The 15738-nt window shown below is 42.5% G+C and overlaps 6 protein-coding genes across 6 annotated transcripts; 3 read left to right on the plus strand and 3 right to left on the minus strand. All coding sequences in view use genetic code 12, as the record gives it.

The window, feature by feature from the left end:
• Positions 1 to 312: 312 nt before the first annotated feature.
• Positions 313 to 2429, plus strand: APE3.1 (Aminopeptidase yscIII Transferrin receptor). Its single transcript, XM_001384130.1, has one exon. It carries the CDS (start codon positions 625 to 627, stop codon positions 2224 to 2226), a length of 1602 nt encoding a protein of 533 aa, XP_001384167.2. The 5' UTR covers positions 313 to 624; the 3' UTR covers positions 2227 to 2429.
• Positions 2430 to 3164: 735 nt separating this feature from the next.
• On the plus strand, positions 3165 to 4226 carry MDH97 (alpha-ketoisocaproate reductase or hydroxyisocaproate dehydrogenase; the record flags this gene model as incomplete). Its single annotated transcript, XM_001384131.1, has 1 exon — positions 3165 to 4226. One exon carries the CDS (start codon positions 3165 to 3167, stop codon positions 4224 to 4226), a length of 1062 nt encoding a protein of 353 aa, XP_001384168.1.
• Positions 4227 to 6138: 1912 nt separating this feature from the next.
• On the plus strand, positions 6139 to 7790 carry MRS4 (RNA splicing protein and member of the mitochondrial carrier family (MCF)). The gene has a single exon (XM_001384132.1). It carries the CDS (start codon positions 6319 to 6321, stop codon positions 7288 to 7290), a length of 972 nt encoding a protein of 323 aa, XP_001384169.2. The 5' UTR covers positions 6139 to 6318; the 3' UTR covers positions 7291 to 7790.
• A 1532-nt stretch (positions 7791 to 9322) lies between these two features.
• PICST_31564 (calcium ion binding protein) lies at positions 9323 to 10543 on the minus strand (the record flags this gene model as incomplete). Its single annotated transcript, XM_001384477.1, has 2 exons — positions 9323 to 9962; positions 10047 to 10543. 2 exons carry the CDS (start codon positions 10541 to 10543, stop codon positions 9323 to 9325), a joined length of 1137 nt encoding a protein of 378 aa, XP_001384514.2.
• An 849-nt stretch (positions 10544 to 11392) lies between these two features.
• PICST_31565 (40S ribosomal protein S10) lies at positions 11393 to 12284 on the minus strand (the record flags this gene model as incomplete). Its single annotated transcript, XM_001384478.1, has 2 exons — positions 11393 to 11706; positions 12233 to 12284. The coding sequence occupies 2 exons, from the start codon at positions 12282 to 12284 to the stop codon at positions 11393 to 11395; spliced, it is 366 nt and encodes a 121-aa protein (XP_001384515.1).
• A 610-nt stretch (positions 12285 to 12894) lies between these two features.
• Positions 12895 to 14961, minus strand: ARN1 (iron-siderophore transporter). The gene has a single exon (XM_001384479.1). It carries the CDS (start codon positions 14825 to 14827, stop codon positions 12980 to 12982), a length of 1848 nt encoding a protein of 615 aa, XP_001384516.1. The 5' UTR covers positions 14828 to 14961; the 3' UTR covers positions 12895 to 12979.
• Between the last annotated feature and the right edge of the window lie 777 nt (positions 14962 to 15738).

Genomic DNA, 15738 nt, shown 5'->3' on the forward strand with positions numbered 1-15738 from the left:
ACAAGTCAAATATTAAGTCAAACAGTTACTTCTTTTGCATATATTTTGAAAATAATATTATTGACATCAAGTGGTTGCAATCTTGCGATAAACTTCTTCTGCTATATGTACAGTTATGTCACAAAAGGATCTGAGATCCTCGAGCGCCGTTTTGGGATGGGGCACAACGTCTAACGGTCACATGACTCTTATCAGCCACTCTAATCAGATTGTTGGGGATGGCGTTTGGTCTCTGTGGTTCAATCCAGAGAAATTGTATTTCAATTATTTCTTTTCTACAACTCTTTTTTCTATTTTCGAGAATAGTTGCTAATTGAATATTCCTTTCTTTCTCTATATTAAGTTGCTTGATTGAATTTCGTTGTTTGACTTCACCATTGACTACTCCTTTGCTTCTTACTAATTGTCGCTCTTTCTCGTCTGGTACTGACACAAATTCGAAGAAGAGTCATCTTGGAATTAGAAATCTTACAATTGATAACCACTGTTCTTGTTCATTGTAGCAGTTGATTCTAATATCGTTGTCTGTCTTTATTAGTTGTTATCATTACTGTTATTTGTCTCTCTCAAGATCCTATTGGAAATTGTTTGAATAGTTATCATTCTTTATCACTATACTTAAAAATGAAGATCAACACTTTAACGCTCTCAGCTTCGTTGTCGATCTTGACAGCCATCAATTCTTTGCCTTTCGACCTGAAACAACTCCAGCAATCGTTCCAATTGAATGTTCCCGGTTTAGAATTAGACGGTACTCCATTAAAGGATGCACCTGAATTCTCGAAACAAGACTTCAACGCTTTGCCAGAAATCGACACTGAGCAATTGCAGGCGTTGATCAACGAGGCTGGTTTGAAGTCGCGTGCCGAAACTTTGTTTTCGATTGCTGAACGCTCCAAAGCCGACTACGGACATCCTACCAGAGTCATTGGCTCTGCTGGTCATTGGGGAACCATCGATTACATCAAGGCCGAGTTGGCCAAGTTGAGAGGCTACTTCACCTTTGACGTCCAAGCATTCTTTGCTGTAGACGGAAAGGTCAACTCGTACTCATTGCTTGTCGATGGCACAGAGCCGAAATCCTTGCTTCCTTTAAGCTTGACTCCTCCTACTCCTAACGGAAGACCAGTTCACGGTAAATTGGTGTTGGTGGAAAACTTCGGCTGTTCCGTCGAAGACTTTCCCAAATACACCAAGGATAACATTGCGTTGATCAAGAGAGGAGAATGTGCCTTCGGAGATAAATCCATCAATGCTGGACTTGCTGGAGCTGCAGGTGCCATCATCTACGATCCTGAAGGAGCTTTGCACGGTACCTTGGGATCTCCAACTGGTAAGGAGGTTCCTACGCTTTCTATCTCTGAAAAGGACGCAGCACATTTTGTCAAAGTGTTGTCTAAGCATCCTCATCATAAGTTCAAAACCACTTTATATGTAGACTCGTATGTCAAGAACATCAGAACTTTAAACGTTATCGCCGAAACTAGATTTGGCGATCATGACAATGTCGTTTCCTTGGGAGCACACTCAGATTCTGTTACTGAAGGTCCTGGTATCAATGACGACGGTTCTGGTACCATTTCGTTGTTAGAGGTTGCAAAATACTTGTCTCAGTTTAAGGTCAACAACGCTGTAAGATTCGCCTGGTGGGCTGCCGAGGAAGAGGGCTTGCTTGGTTCTGATCACTATGCCAACTCGTTAAGTCCCGAAGAAAATTCTAAGCTCAGATTGTTCATGGACTACGACATGATGGCATCTCCTAACTACGAATATGAAGTGTACGATGCCAACAACAAGGACCACCCCAACGGTTCTGGAACCTTGAAGGACTTGTACATCGATTGGTATACCCAACACGGGTTGAACTACTCTTTGGTTCCATTTGACGGCAGATCAGACTATGTTGGTTTTATCGATAACGGCATTCCAGCTGGCGGCATTGCTACTGGTGCTGAAGGTGTAAAGTCTCCCGAGGCTCAAAAGAAGTTTGGCGGTGAAGCTGGTAAGTGGTTTGACCCATGTTACCATCAATTGTGTGACGATTTGTCGAACCCAGACTATGAAGCTTGGGTGATCAACACTAAATTGATTGCACACTCCGTTGCTACCTATGCCAAAACTTTCGAAGGTTTCCCAGAAAGAGAAAACGCTACTGAAGCCTCCATCTCTGAAGCTGGCAAGAAGAAGTCCAACTTCAAGTTCCACGGTTCCAACTTGATCATGTAGGTGTATTTTGGAAAAGAAGTGGACATTTATCCGATTTACTAGAATCCTACTTGTTTAAAAGTGGTCCGATCCATTCAAATTTAAGTCTTTTACTCTATTTAACAATATAAGCAACTAGATATAAGTCAGACCAATAACTAAATGTTTATGAAAACGTAGTAAGAATATACGCTCACTATGAAAGTTTAGTGAAGTATATTTTGGATACTATTGTAAGTAGATCGTATATTATATATTGTAATTTGTAGTGATTGGAAGCCCTGTGCTTGAATCCTCCACCAGATATAGTTTAACTGGGAATCCCCCACAACAGTACTTACATATATAGATCCCCCACGCATCCCCCACTCTAATAGTGCTAATCTTTCCGAATCTTCGGCGGCAGAAGCTAGTCGGAAGTTGAAGAAATAGCAGTCGGAAATGTTTTCGCTCGTGCGGATCAACTTAGGTAGACTTGAGCTATGTCTATCAATAGAGCCTGACTTCAAATAGGAATTGTGATTGTACATAGCTTCGATACATTACCGGAAAAACCCCAGATCCATTTGTGGCAGCCTTCCCGCGTACCTGGTGTGCAATTGCTGAAGAATAATTCGCTATACCCTGACTGTGGAGCTTTACGCACGTTATCTAGTAGATAATATTGAGTAGTGGGGGAATAGTATACCCTCGTAAATGCGGTCGGTTGTACCTTCAGAGTCGGATCCACACCATCTCCTCCCCATATCTGAAATATTGGTTATAAAAGAGATAGGATATCCTATAGTAACATCAGTCGTGGTCTAAGAATGATTTTGAACAAGCACGGCTCTTTTCGTATTTCAGCCTGTTCTCGAACTTCGCTGTCTTCCTATAGTTTGATTTACCCATCAAAAGCTCACCGCCACAGTATAGCTTCAACTATTTTTTCCACAGCTACCTCCACCTCAAAATTATCAATGACTACTTCAACTTCGACACCTAGATCTTCTAAGCCCAAGGTCTTGCGAGTAGGGAAAATCGATTTTGCTCAAGAAAAATGGGCTCAATTGGCCCAAGTAGCAGAAATCGTTGACTGTGATTCTCCAAATAGAGAACAGTTCTTCGAAGACTTGAAGACAAAATACTCAGATGTAGTAAGCATCGCCAGAACATTTTATAGCGTAGAACAAACCGGAAGATTCGATGCGGAGTTGGTCTCGCACTTTCCTGACTCTGTTAGATCTGTGAGTCACAATGGCGCTGGCTACGACCAAGTAGATGTGGAACCATTGACAGCAAGAGGCATCCAGCTCTCGAATGTTACTGTGCCGGTGGAAGCCCCCACGGCCGATACCGCAGTCTACTTACTTTTGTCTACACTTCGTAATTTCCAAATTGGCCACGACTTGGCTGTCAAGGGCCAATGGCCCACAGCAAAATGTGGTGGTGCTGCCTTGGGCCATTTGCCTGAGAGTCAGACTGTAGGTATCCTTGGAATGGGTGGTATCGGAAGAGCTATTCGCGACAGATTGAAGCCATTTGGTTTCAAAAAAATCATCTACTACAATCGGAAACAGCTCACTCCTGAATTGGAGGCTGGAGCTGATTATGTGTCGTACGACGAGTTGATCTCTCAGAGCGACATTATCTGCATCAGTATTCCCTTGAACGCCAATACCAGACATAGCATCAATAAGGAAGTCATCTCCAAGATGAAGGACGGTGTCATATTGGTCAACACTGCCAGAGGTGCCGTCATCAATGAAAGCGAGTTGCTTCAGGCATTGAAGGATGGAAAAATTGGAGCCTTTGGATCTGACGTGTTTGAACACGAGCCCCAAGTTCCTCAGGAATTGCTTGATTTGCCTAACGTGGTCAGTTTGCCTCATATGGGAACGCATGCTGTAGAAGCCATGAAAAACATGGAAGAGTTTGTAGTTGACAATATCTTGCAATTCTTGACAACTGGGAAGGTGAAGACCATCGTCCCAGAACAGTATAGCATGGATATTGCTTTGGAGCCATTGGTCAAGACATAGTTAGCATAACTCCTACTAGAATGGCAGGAATATTAGGTATTACAATATCAGCACTAACGGAGTAGTTTCTAGACCTATGCACGAAGCAGAACACCAGATAAGCATGATAAAGACACACATTATAGATATATGCACAATATACAAGTTTATGCAGATTTCTATTAAAGTTGCAGCCATGAATATTTTGCGGCAATTGCAACTTACATTCAGTAGCCACATAATCAGAACAGACGAGATGCAGATCCACAGTTTCGTATTTGAGTGCTGTATCAAAGCTATCATATCTCCGTTCACCTTGCAGGAATACCACAATACAGATCCAAATATAGAACCGATGTTACAGTTCAATTGAAGCTTATATGAGAATATTATTCAGTTAATGACCTTATAGTTATATGAGTGCAAGTATATATTCTCTTCCTGCTGAACAAAACGGCCCTTCTCCATCCTTCTTCAAGTTTCTACTAATATACATTAGTACTAATGCCTCGTACTTTTGCTCTTTTTTACACACAATTAAGCATTTCTTCAAAATATCCGAACAATAAGCAGCCCAGTATCACCAGGACTGCGCTTCTGTTCAAGCCAGCTCGTCAACAGCAATCACCACTTTGCTCGCTAGTGACGTAGCGTATTGTGTCATCAAGCGCCTGTCTACAAATGGTTGCAACTTGTGAGCCTAGTCCGTATTTCGGGTTTCTAAGCGGTCGTGCATAACTCATGGGAGCCGTGTCAGCAATGAAGACTAGATTTATGGCTCCAACTGCTCTTATTGTGGAGGTCTACAAAGCAGAAATTAATGGGGATGTTGTTTCCGAAACATGGGATTCTGTTGCTGGATTTTTAAGGATGGCGATGTAGAGTTCTCAAGATGTAGCTGTAGATTTTTGCTTATCGTCGATGAATTCCTCGGATTAAATAGTTGCAAAATTTAATTCTCCGCAATTCTTGCAACCGAAGTACATACGTTTCTTGTTTTCTGCCCAAGTTCCCACTGTGCCGTAGATTACGAGCATGTTATGACAAACTCATCTCAAACTTACTCATACTTTCGATACCGGATTTCGGCCTGGGCTGGAGTTTATATACATTGCATTTTTTCATCACTCTGGCCTGGAATAATATTTATTTAGCAATTTTCTATTATATTAGGAAGCCACGAACACAGGTAGATTTCAATCCTTCTACGGCATCTTCTAACAATATCATCGTTGTAACAACAGCCTGACAAAAGCGCAGCTTGCATAGTTTGTCTTTCTGTCAAAACTTGATATTCCCCGTAATTCCAGATTCCACGCGCAAGTGCTCTAGTTTCACCCTCGTCGGCGTTTCCATTGTCCTTCTATCTCACTCAGCTTCCTCAAAGCTACAACTAGGTCGGACTACGAATATCTACAGCAATTGCTACGAATACAGCTTTACCTCAGCACAGCAGTAGTTTCTAGAAGACAACGACTGCTCTTGAATCACTATTTGAACCTATTTTCTTCCGTCTACCCCATCTTATAACGGAGCCGGAGCACACGCCGAATCTCAAGCGCTAACCGAACAAAAAATTGGAGAGCCTAGACCAGAAGAAACAAGTGCCAGATAACGTTACCAGAACCCTCTAAAATATCCAACAACTGTATCTACAGACTGTTATCTCGGGCTGCAGCTTAGTACAGAGCCTCATACCGGCTTCCATTCTCCTCCCGCCGCCCATCCCATCTGAAAAATTCATATTCAGATTCTCATTTATTACTCGCAAAATTTTTAGATTTTTTTCCACTGCGAGCCATTCTCACAGGAAATTTCTAGGGCCGATTTTTCACTTTCACTCCGCTGGTTTTTAGAAACTTTGTTCGTACTAGTTTAGTTGCTTTTACCACCGTTCGTGCTTCACCCGCTGTTCTGGTGCTCCTGTGCTATTCCCGTTGCTACTGTTTCCTTGACGAATTCCGAATTCGGGCCATCCAACCTGCAAAACTATAGAAGTCCGTCTTTTTCAATCTCATCCACTCCAGAATTCAAAACGAATTCAACAATTCAAGAAAGCATTCTGAAACAAGAATCCCAAAAGAGCTATTATAAATTATCATTTCCAGTAGCAATGGAACACCAAATCCAATTCCTCCAGAAGGAAGCCATCGAAATAGACTATGAAGCCTTGCCAGAAGACGCTTCGCTCGCTGCCCATCTTGGGGCAGGTGCGTTGGCAGGAATCATGGAACACACAGTCATGTTCCCCATCGATTCATTGAAGACCAGAATGCAAATCGCCACTCTGAAACAGGAGTTATCTAGAGGTGTTGTAGCGGCTATCTCAAAGATTTCGTCATCTGAAGGTGCGTATGCCTTATGGAGAGGTGTCTCCTCGGTCGTTTTGGGCGCTGGTCCAGCACATGCTGTATATTTCTCAGTGTTTGAAGCTTCGAAGACGATGTTGGTGCAGAGATTGACCAATTCTCCTCACTCCACCAAAATAGTTACTGACGAAAACCACCCGTTGATTGCATCTGCTGCTGGGATTGCTGCAACTACAGCTTCCGATGCCTTGATGACTCCGTTCGATGTTTTGAAACAGAGAATGCAGGCCAGCCCAGCTTTGAGCGGAGGAGGTCAATCAACTTCCGTCAAGTTATTCCATACAGCTGCCCAGATATACCGTACAGAAGGGCTCTCAGCATTCTACATCTCGTACCCTACGACGCTTTTCACAAACATACCTTTTGCCGCATTGAACTTTGGCTTCTATGAATATTGTTCCTCGGTGTTGAACCCGTCACATTCCTACAACCCATACTTGCATTGTGTCAGTGGAGGCATTGCCGGTGGTGTGGCTGCCGCCTTGACCAACCCGTTGGACTGTATCAAGACGGCCTTACAAACTAGAGGGATTTCTCAAAGCGAGACATTGAGAAATATCAACGGTTTCAAATCAGCTGCCACAGCCTTATATAAACACGCGGGTATATCGTCGTTCACAAAGGGTTTGAAGCCGAGAATTATCTTCAACGTCCCCAGTACTGCTATCTCCTGGACCGCGTATGAGATGGCCAAGGAAGTATTGTTGAGAAAGTGAACTCTCTAACTGCTGACGATTTACGAAAAAGGATGCTACCTCTACACCTCTCATTTACATTTAGCTGTGTATTACTTGTACATATGTTTGCTTGAATCGAATCGTTCGGGCTGCTTTAGAGCTGTCTATCATCGTTGTAGTCGTGTAGTCGTTAATTCGTAAAATTATATGAGATTGCATGAGATATGAAAAGTATACTTTTCCATGAGCACAGATCGAATTCATATTAATTCACAATTCGCAATCCATTTTCTTGCTTCTATTCATGTCTGTATTGCCCGGATTAGGGCGTTCGCACGAGCAATATGGGCAATCTCTCTTGGCTGGCGTGAAAGTCTTTGGGCTACAAACAGAAATATCACACAAGATCCCAAGAAGCCTAAGAGATTGAAAAATGCTTTTCTTGAGTACAAACGTTCTTCTTCCTCTGTTCGAAACAGAGCAAAGATACGTCTGATGCTGGCTACAATCATCTTGTATATCCTCATGAGCCCGTCAAGTTGTTGTTGGTGCCTGCCGCAAAAAGAACAAAGATTGATTTTTTATATTTATGTTGATAAAGTTGATTTTGATTGAGCCGCACCGCGAACCAAGTTAGGAACGGAAATGTAGAACATTAGGAAGACAAGAAGTTCAGTATCAAAGATGACCGATTAGTCTTTGCCACAACGACCAAATCAACTATAGAACCAATTTGTTTGCCAAAAAGAAAACCTAACTCATAACGATGATCGGTATCGGGTGCCTGGTCCAGAGAACCAAGTTCGCATATTGCACTCAATAGCCCTTCCTCTTAGCGAAGGACCAACCATCCGCAGTGCCTTCCCATAACCGTTGCGAGCCTAAGCCCGCTACGATTGCTATTTCTGATGGCACCGCCCAGCGTTTACACGCCTGGAAGCTCTCAGGAGCAGTTGGTCGGTACCGACAATCTCTCGTTAACGAAAGTTGCAAGTACCGTGGATGGGGAGAACCACCGAATTTCCCACCAGCGCTGACGACAATTTTAGCGAGAAAACGTCCTTTTGTGAGCTGGTAAACGCGAAACGGTACGAGAAAAGTCCACAGCAACTGTGCCAGATCGGCACATGCCACTTGCTCTAGAGTCGCAAAATATACTAGTTTAAACTGAAGAGACGATTTAATGGAATCCGTTTTTTTAAGGTTATCACCCAGATTCTAGATAGTTTCAACTGGAAATAACCGGAGATTTTAACCTTGGGCACTCTCCAAACGTTGGGTATGAAATCACAGTAAGATTTATACACTTTGCGATAAAGAGGTTAGGCTTCAATCGCAATAAGTGCCATTTCGCAAAACAAAATATGTACATATTTCAATGTGGTCTATTCATCAAATGTCCCCTATGCAATTACTGGTTCTACCAATTTTCAGGTTCTTCAGGAACTAGAAAACTATTCAGAATCGTGATAGTGAATTCACGCAATTCTTCTCATACCGTCAAGTGAGTCTGCCAATCTCTTACGAATAGTGGCAACAGCAGGAAAGAAGCACAGCCCAGTTCGTATCCATTCAGAAAACTAGCAATCTACAGACTGCAACAGTAGTAAACATTATGACCATGGAAGCTATTATGTCATTTTCCGTCTTAGTTTATCTTGTTAAAAATTACACTTAGAGCCCAAATAACTGCGAAAGGTTCTATTATTCTCTGCGTCTGAACAATTGCCATTTGGATACCTATACAGAAATTTATAGCGCATTCTCAACAAATACTACCCTTCCAAGCTATAATAAATTTACAGTCTTGTTCTAAATGGCGACGAGCCAGAAAAGGAAAAAAATTACCCCATAGTAGTCGAGAGGGGTTGGGCTCATCTTCATATGCTGGATGCAAAAAAAAAATAAAGAGTGGGTGCCTACCTTTGAGATTGCTACGATTTCATTCAACTTCAAGATATAAAGTACAATGTCATTAGTGTATTAAGCAATCTTTACATTAAATATACCTGTCCCGGGGAATTAAGAATACAGTTACTCACAATGTAGTAAGAAAATATTCTCTCGTCGATCACGAGAGGTTACTCACTTCAAACAAGAAGTTGGAGAAGCTGATGGTGGCTTCGCCAGAAAGGTTCTTATCGTATCTCTTAAAGACATCGGTCAACTTTTTCAAGTAGACAAGCAACTCGATGAACGCATCAAACTTGAGCTTTCCTACACCTGTGCCGCTATCGTAGTTGCCCTCCTTGTAGCTAAATCTCAGGAACAAATGCAATACCACGTCGATCTCTAGTTTGTAGCCGATCTCAAGTAAGATCTTCTGGAACTCACCAAAGGAAATGTCACCCGACTTGTTGGAGTCGGCCTGTATGAATAGTTTCTTGTATGCTGAAAGGTACTTCCACAACGACACAAACTGGTCGAAGTTCAAACTCTTGGACGGAGCATCAGGGTTGCTGAAAAGTTTGATCATCAACATTACTGTAGAAGATTGGAATCGAGTATTGTCAAAGTTCAATAACGCTAAAGAAAGCTCCTTGGCCGAAATTCTTCCTGAGCGATTCGTATCCACTTTTTCAAAAACGGAACGTAACTCACTCTCAAGCTTCTGCTTCAGGGTCTTCACCGTTCCTTCAGTCGCTACAGATTCTCTTGACCGATTAGACTTCTCGACTGTCCGCGAGCTGTTGCTGCTTACAGGCGGGGGTCTCTTGTGAACAGATGAAGGCGTGTTGGCCTGAGATGTGCCGAGCGTATTGTATTTTTGGCTCTGACTTTGGCTCTGGCCATACTCCTGGCCGTAATCCTGATTGTAGATAGGCTGCTGGTGCTGCGGAGGTTGCTGGTGTTGTGGAGGTTGCTGGTGATGTGTCTGCTGTTGTGGGGGAGGTTGATAGACCTGTGGTTGAGCCTGATGGTGCACTGGCTGAGGCTGGTAGTACTGTTGTTGCGGTGGTGGGGCATACTGATGTGGTGGAGGTTGCTGGTGGTGCTGCTGTGGTGGCGGAGCCTGGTAGTGTTGTACGGGTGGCTGCGGAGGAGCCTGTGGATAGTACTGTTGTGGTGGTGGGGGAGCTCCATACTGTGAGTGCTGGTATGGTGAAGTCGAATGGCCATTCTGATAGCCCTGGTGCTGGGGCGGGTAGCCCTGCTGTTGATATGAGCTAGCAGACTTTACTGGTGGACGGTAGTTATTGGAAGGTGGTTTGGAGGTCTTTTTGGGATGGGTATCCACAACATAGGCTGCTTGTTGTGGAGTAGGAAATGTCGGCAAATCATCGACTGGCATGTTGCAAGGAAGGAAATGGTGTTCTGTGATTGGCTGATGATGTCTAACGTGTCGTAGCGTATGGATGTCGTGAATTCACGGCGCAAAACGAATTGTAGCTGGGTAGCCGTTGGTTCTGAGAAAGAAGAGTAGTTACTCATTGTTTTTTTGACAAGAGTCAGGTTCCCTTACTTCTCAAAATTCTAAATAAAAACCAGTGATTCCAACACGTGACCGCGACTATTGCAACCAACAGTAAAGGCTGTTCTAGAAGTATGTATATATAGACAATCTGTACAAGCTTGTAGATACTTATTGCTTTGTTGGATATGTTGGGGATCCTATAAGCTTTAATTGCTATCTTGTTCGTGGAAAATGGGCTGTCTGCGTATATAGGGAGCCGCGGTATCCATCCCCATGAGGAAATGTATGCACCCTATGATCTGATTTGTGAGGTATGGAATGAACAATATGACGAGAAGCGACAATAGAAGGATTTACGAGAAAAAAGAAGAATAATGGAGGTGTTCAATCCAAACACAACGAACATCAGCGGAGATAGACGAGACATTTCTGATGGACAACAGAATATGGTTTGGTAACTATAGTTAACTAATGAGACTAAATGGAATAGTGGACTATGCCTACTCCCAGCGCAATCAAACAATGGGCCATTTCTATGACAAGCACCGGACCGTCAAATATCGGAAATAGCTTCGTCTTACCGTCATAGCCTGATAGACTCTACTATGCCCACTTATACAATGTGTTTCCTTTTATTAAAAAGTATACAAATATTTAAAGCACAAATTAAAATTAACCTAGAATATCATAAAGATATGATTTGAATAGTAGAATGCACTAAGTAATTTAATCTCTGGCTCTTCTTCTGTATTCACCACCACCAACTCTTCTTGGGCCACCTCTGGCGATTCTTGGTCTTTCAGCTGGAGCAGTCTTCAATCTGGTCAAAGGCAAGATACCTTCTGGGATGTTCAATTCGGTTCTCAAGAATTCGACACCTTCGTCAGTCAAGGTGTAGTAGTAGTATTGCCACGAGAATTGAGTCTTAACGTAACCCTTGGAGGTCAAGGATTGCAAAGCCTTGATGACGAACAAGTTCTTAGTGTCAATTTCTTCATGCTTTGGTTGGTTGAAGTCCTTCTTGGCAACAACGACACCTTCTATAAAATGTGTTAGTACTATTTCTATCAACAAATATTAAAGCTGGGGACGGTTTTTGATGTTTCGAGAATGAAATGAAAATGATTTACAAAGCAAACTTGATGACGGTGGATACTTGTTGGAATTAGTAGAATTATGTGGATCATTCGTAGAAGAGACTTCATCGTCTGGAAACTGAACATTTAAATTGAAATCTGATGGTGATAATAGTTCACGATGAATATAAAGGGCCATTATGTTCTAGGCAACACTAGTCTACGCTGTTGTCTCCCTGGTATGGGGATTCTTCACATCTGTCTCTACGTCCTGATACTCTTTTTGAGTCCGGGATGAGCCTTGAAAACTGCCCATGTTGTCTGGATAACTTGCAAATTGTAGGGGCCACACTGTTATGATTGAAGGATATAGGATTACTGGACTTAATCTTCTATTTTCAGTGATTTTTTGTTGTATTTCAATTGGACATCTATTCATCATTCTCGAATGCATTTAACCGTACAACGCTCTGAAAGCAGCGGTACATACCTTGGAAGAGGTATTGGTGGATCTTCTTTCTTTCTTCTCTTGGAATAAGCATGTTGGATACTATTACTGTTATGAACTGATTAAAACAAAAGAGGTTCAAACAACTTTTAATGTATGTTCCTAAAAGTCAAAAATTTTTTTCACTATGGTGAAAATTTCCTCTCTCCCAGAGTGAGACAACGGACTCCACCGCCAGACGCTCTTTGAGTGAGGTCTACGTGTACTGTGTATAGAATACAGGAGTGTGTACAGAATTAATTGTATATGCAGTGTTATTTGTGTGTTCATGTACAGAGGATGGACATTAGAATATTTCGATTTCACGTGAGTTGTACACTTCATAGGGCTCAAGCCCTAGTACCATAAATGTAAACGACGGCTAAAATTGCTGCTGGAGATCTCCTCCACTGTATACATTACTTGACTTCATTTACTACATAGATTCGTGAATACCATGTTCTAGTGTATTTTGTTTGTATCAACATACTACTTTTGTTTATTCATATTCTGTAAGTCGTCGGCGTATCCGTCTAAGACTATTCTATAATAATTTGATTTATTGTGCGGTACTCTAGACGAACTCGAGATTATACTTGCAGATCGACAATTTCGCAGCCATGGCTACCCACTACCTAACTCTATCCTCTGCTACGTGAACTGTTCTTACAATTAGTATTGTTTATTAACTATGGTTACATTAAGATTAATTAAATTAGGTTCAAGTTTGAGTGCTTCGATTAGCAGTGTTTACTGCTTCTCGCTGTTCTTCTTAAAGTTCAACGAGTTTTTGATGTAGCCACCAAGAGATTCGTTGTTGTCAGCCTTCTCGATGTCCTTGTTACTCTGGTTGTCATTAAGCTTGTGGTCTCTCAAGAATAAACCAGCAAACAACATTGGAACACAGAACACCAAAGGAATGATGATCAACAATCTCTGCAACTCTCTGTAGGCGGCGACAACATCTTGTCTTTCAGGAGTGTCCCAGGTGTACTTGATGATGAAAGTGTATGGGTCGGTGTATGCAGCCAAAGCCAATTCAGCATTGCCCAACTTGTCCAACAACTTATCGTACAAAGCTTGGGTCCATACAGCACCAGCAACAGAAGAACCAGCGGCGTAACCAATTCTGTAGACGGTCAAACCCAACGAGATGATCACGGCCATATGCTCGTGAGTAGTACAAGTTTGCATGGAGACGTTGACTGGGTATGAGAAGAAGGTAGTACCGAAACCCATCAAACAGACACCACCAATGATACCTGCGGTAGCACTGGTACCAGATCTGAAGTGCAACAATATACCCAAGGAAACCATCCAAATGGCACAACCAAAAATGATGAATCCCTTCAATCTTCTCCACTTGACCACGAACAAACCAAAGAAGACACCACCGATGACAGAAACGAACGATGACAAGGAAGTGATTCTGGTAGCAGACTTCTGAGTTTCGTCAACAGCAACCAACAAAACAGCGTATAAGTAAGATGATTCAATGGCAGAGATGAAGTTCAACAAGAATGAAATCACCAAAGCAGCCCACACTCCTCTGTCCTTCAACAAATGGAAAGGAGCAATTGGATGTCTGGCACCATAGGATTCCCAGAAACCGAAGACTGGGAGTAAAAGACCACCAATTACGATAGGAGCAATGATGGAGCCATCCTGCCATTTGGACTTGACACCACCAGCAATAGTCAAAGGAACCAAAAGACATCCAAGGCAGACAATCAACAAGAGTAAACCGATGATGTCCAATTTCCAGAACAAGTAGACGGCAAAGCCGACAGGACCCAACTCTTGGAACTTGGTTTGTCTTATCCTGAATTGTCTCCATTCTTCAGTTCTACCAGCCAACCATCTCATGTGGAGCATGCAACCGATCATTGGAAGACAGAGCAATGGGAAAATGAAGGCCCACATACCGATAGCCCACGACCAGTCCATTCCAAGAGCCGAGGTCACGTCACCGGAAATCCAGGTGTTGATGATGAAAGGGAACGTTGGCACGAACAAGTAGAACAATCTCCACTTCAAACTGGAGAAATCGGCCAAGATACACATGATGATCAAAATAACACCAGTGTAACCTATCTGGTAGAAGACAGAACCAGCAGCGTATATCTGAACACTCTTAGACTGCGATTCGATAATCGTACCAACGACGTAGAACACGATGGAGACAATGAAGAGCTCAAATCTTCCGAACACATCCGACAATCTGGCGTAAACAGGCTGACAAGCAGCAGCAGCAACAGCAGTGACAACACCAATGGTAGTCAACAAAGAGTGTTCAGCATACGAAGCAGTAGCATAACCAGTGAAAACATATCTGATTTGACCATCCAAACCGTAACCGTAACCAACCAAAAAGGCAGAGAACAACAAAATAGCTTGGTAATACCATTTTCCAGCCCATTGAGCTGCGATGATTTCAGCCTTCAAGACCCCAATGGACTTTTCTTCGACTTCAGAGCTAGCATCTTGAACGTCATTGCTGACATCCAACGATTCCTTTGTGGCTGTATCGTCAGATAAGCTCTTGTGGACCTCGGCAGAAACGTGACGTTCCAAGGTGTCTCTATGAATATCACTCATGTTCTGTTATATGTAGTGTGATATGAGAGTTATAGCGACAACTTTGCTACTACTGTAAGTCCAACTATGTGGGAATGCAAGCTCCTTATATAGAACCGGTCAGATTTTGCATTCCCTGCAATTGACTATTTTTCCGATGCCTCTCCAGCTGTGGAATAAGGATCATCTACAGTTATCAGATTAATCAATCTCATCTCCGTGTATATAAAATTTTGAGGTGATTATTTTCACGAATTATTTTCTAGATTTTTTTTTCTTTTGTAGCTGGTATAATCTTCGGTGGATTTTTTTGCTTGGACTTGAAATCTGCACCAATTTCCGTTGCGACAGATTTCTTGGGTCTGCGGCAGCACCTGAGATTCAATCGTAAAGAGAATCAAAGCCCGCACAATTGACTCACAAGGAAGAACACTGAGAAGATTCGATTCATACAGTGGGGTCTTGTTCGTTGTACTTGTCAAGATGTACTAATCTCAGGATGCTGAGGGGGTTGATTCGTCAATCAGTGACAATTGCTAGCTTGTGACAATACAACTGGGCTTGTGCATCAGAGGCCGTTCGGCCTACATAGGCTTTCCCTATTCTGGCAGACAAAGCCGCACTGTATGATGAATGCAAGCAGAGAATACGGCGCTGTACTGCCAAATATGCCAAGAACATGAAATTTTTTCTATTTACTAAATTAATACACAAACCATTGTCCCTATTGGTGATGGTTTCCGAACTCGAAATAAAAACCTGAGGTACTCGGCTTTCATTGGCTGTACAATCTCCTGCTCATCGCAGGGGGCCTGCAAAAGCCTATTTTCGTATCACATATCCTTTTAGGAATTCGTTTTGGCCTGCCGTTATGATTCCGAAATATCAGGGCTCAGGGAATGATATTGTCTCGATCGTATCTCATACTCTTT

Source organism: Scheffersomyces stipitis, chromosome 4, assembly GCF_000209165.1.
Source record: "Scheffersomyces stipitis CBS 6054 chromosome 4, complete sequence".
Lineage (NCBI taxonomy): Eukaryota > Fungi > Ascomycota > Pichiomycetes > Serinales > Debaryomycetaceae > Scheffersomyces > Scheffersomyces stipitis.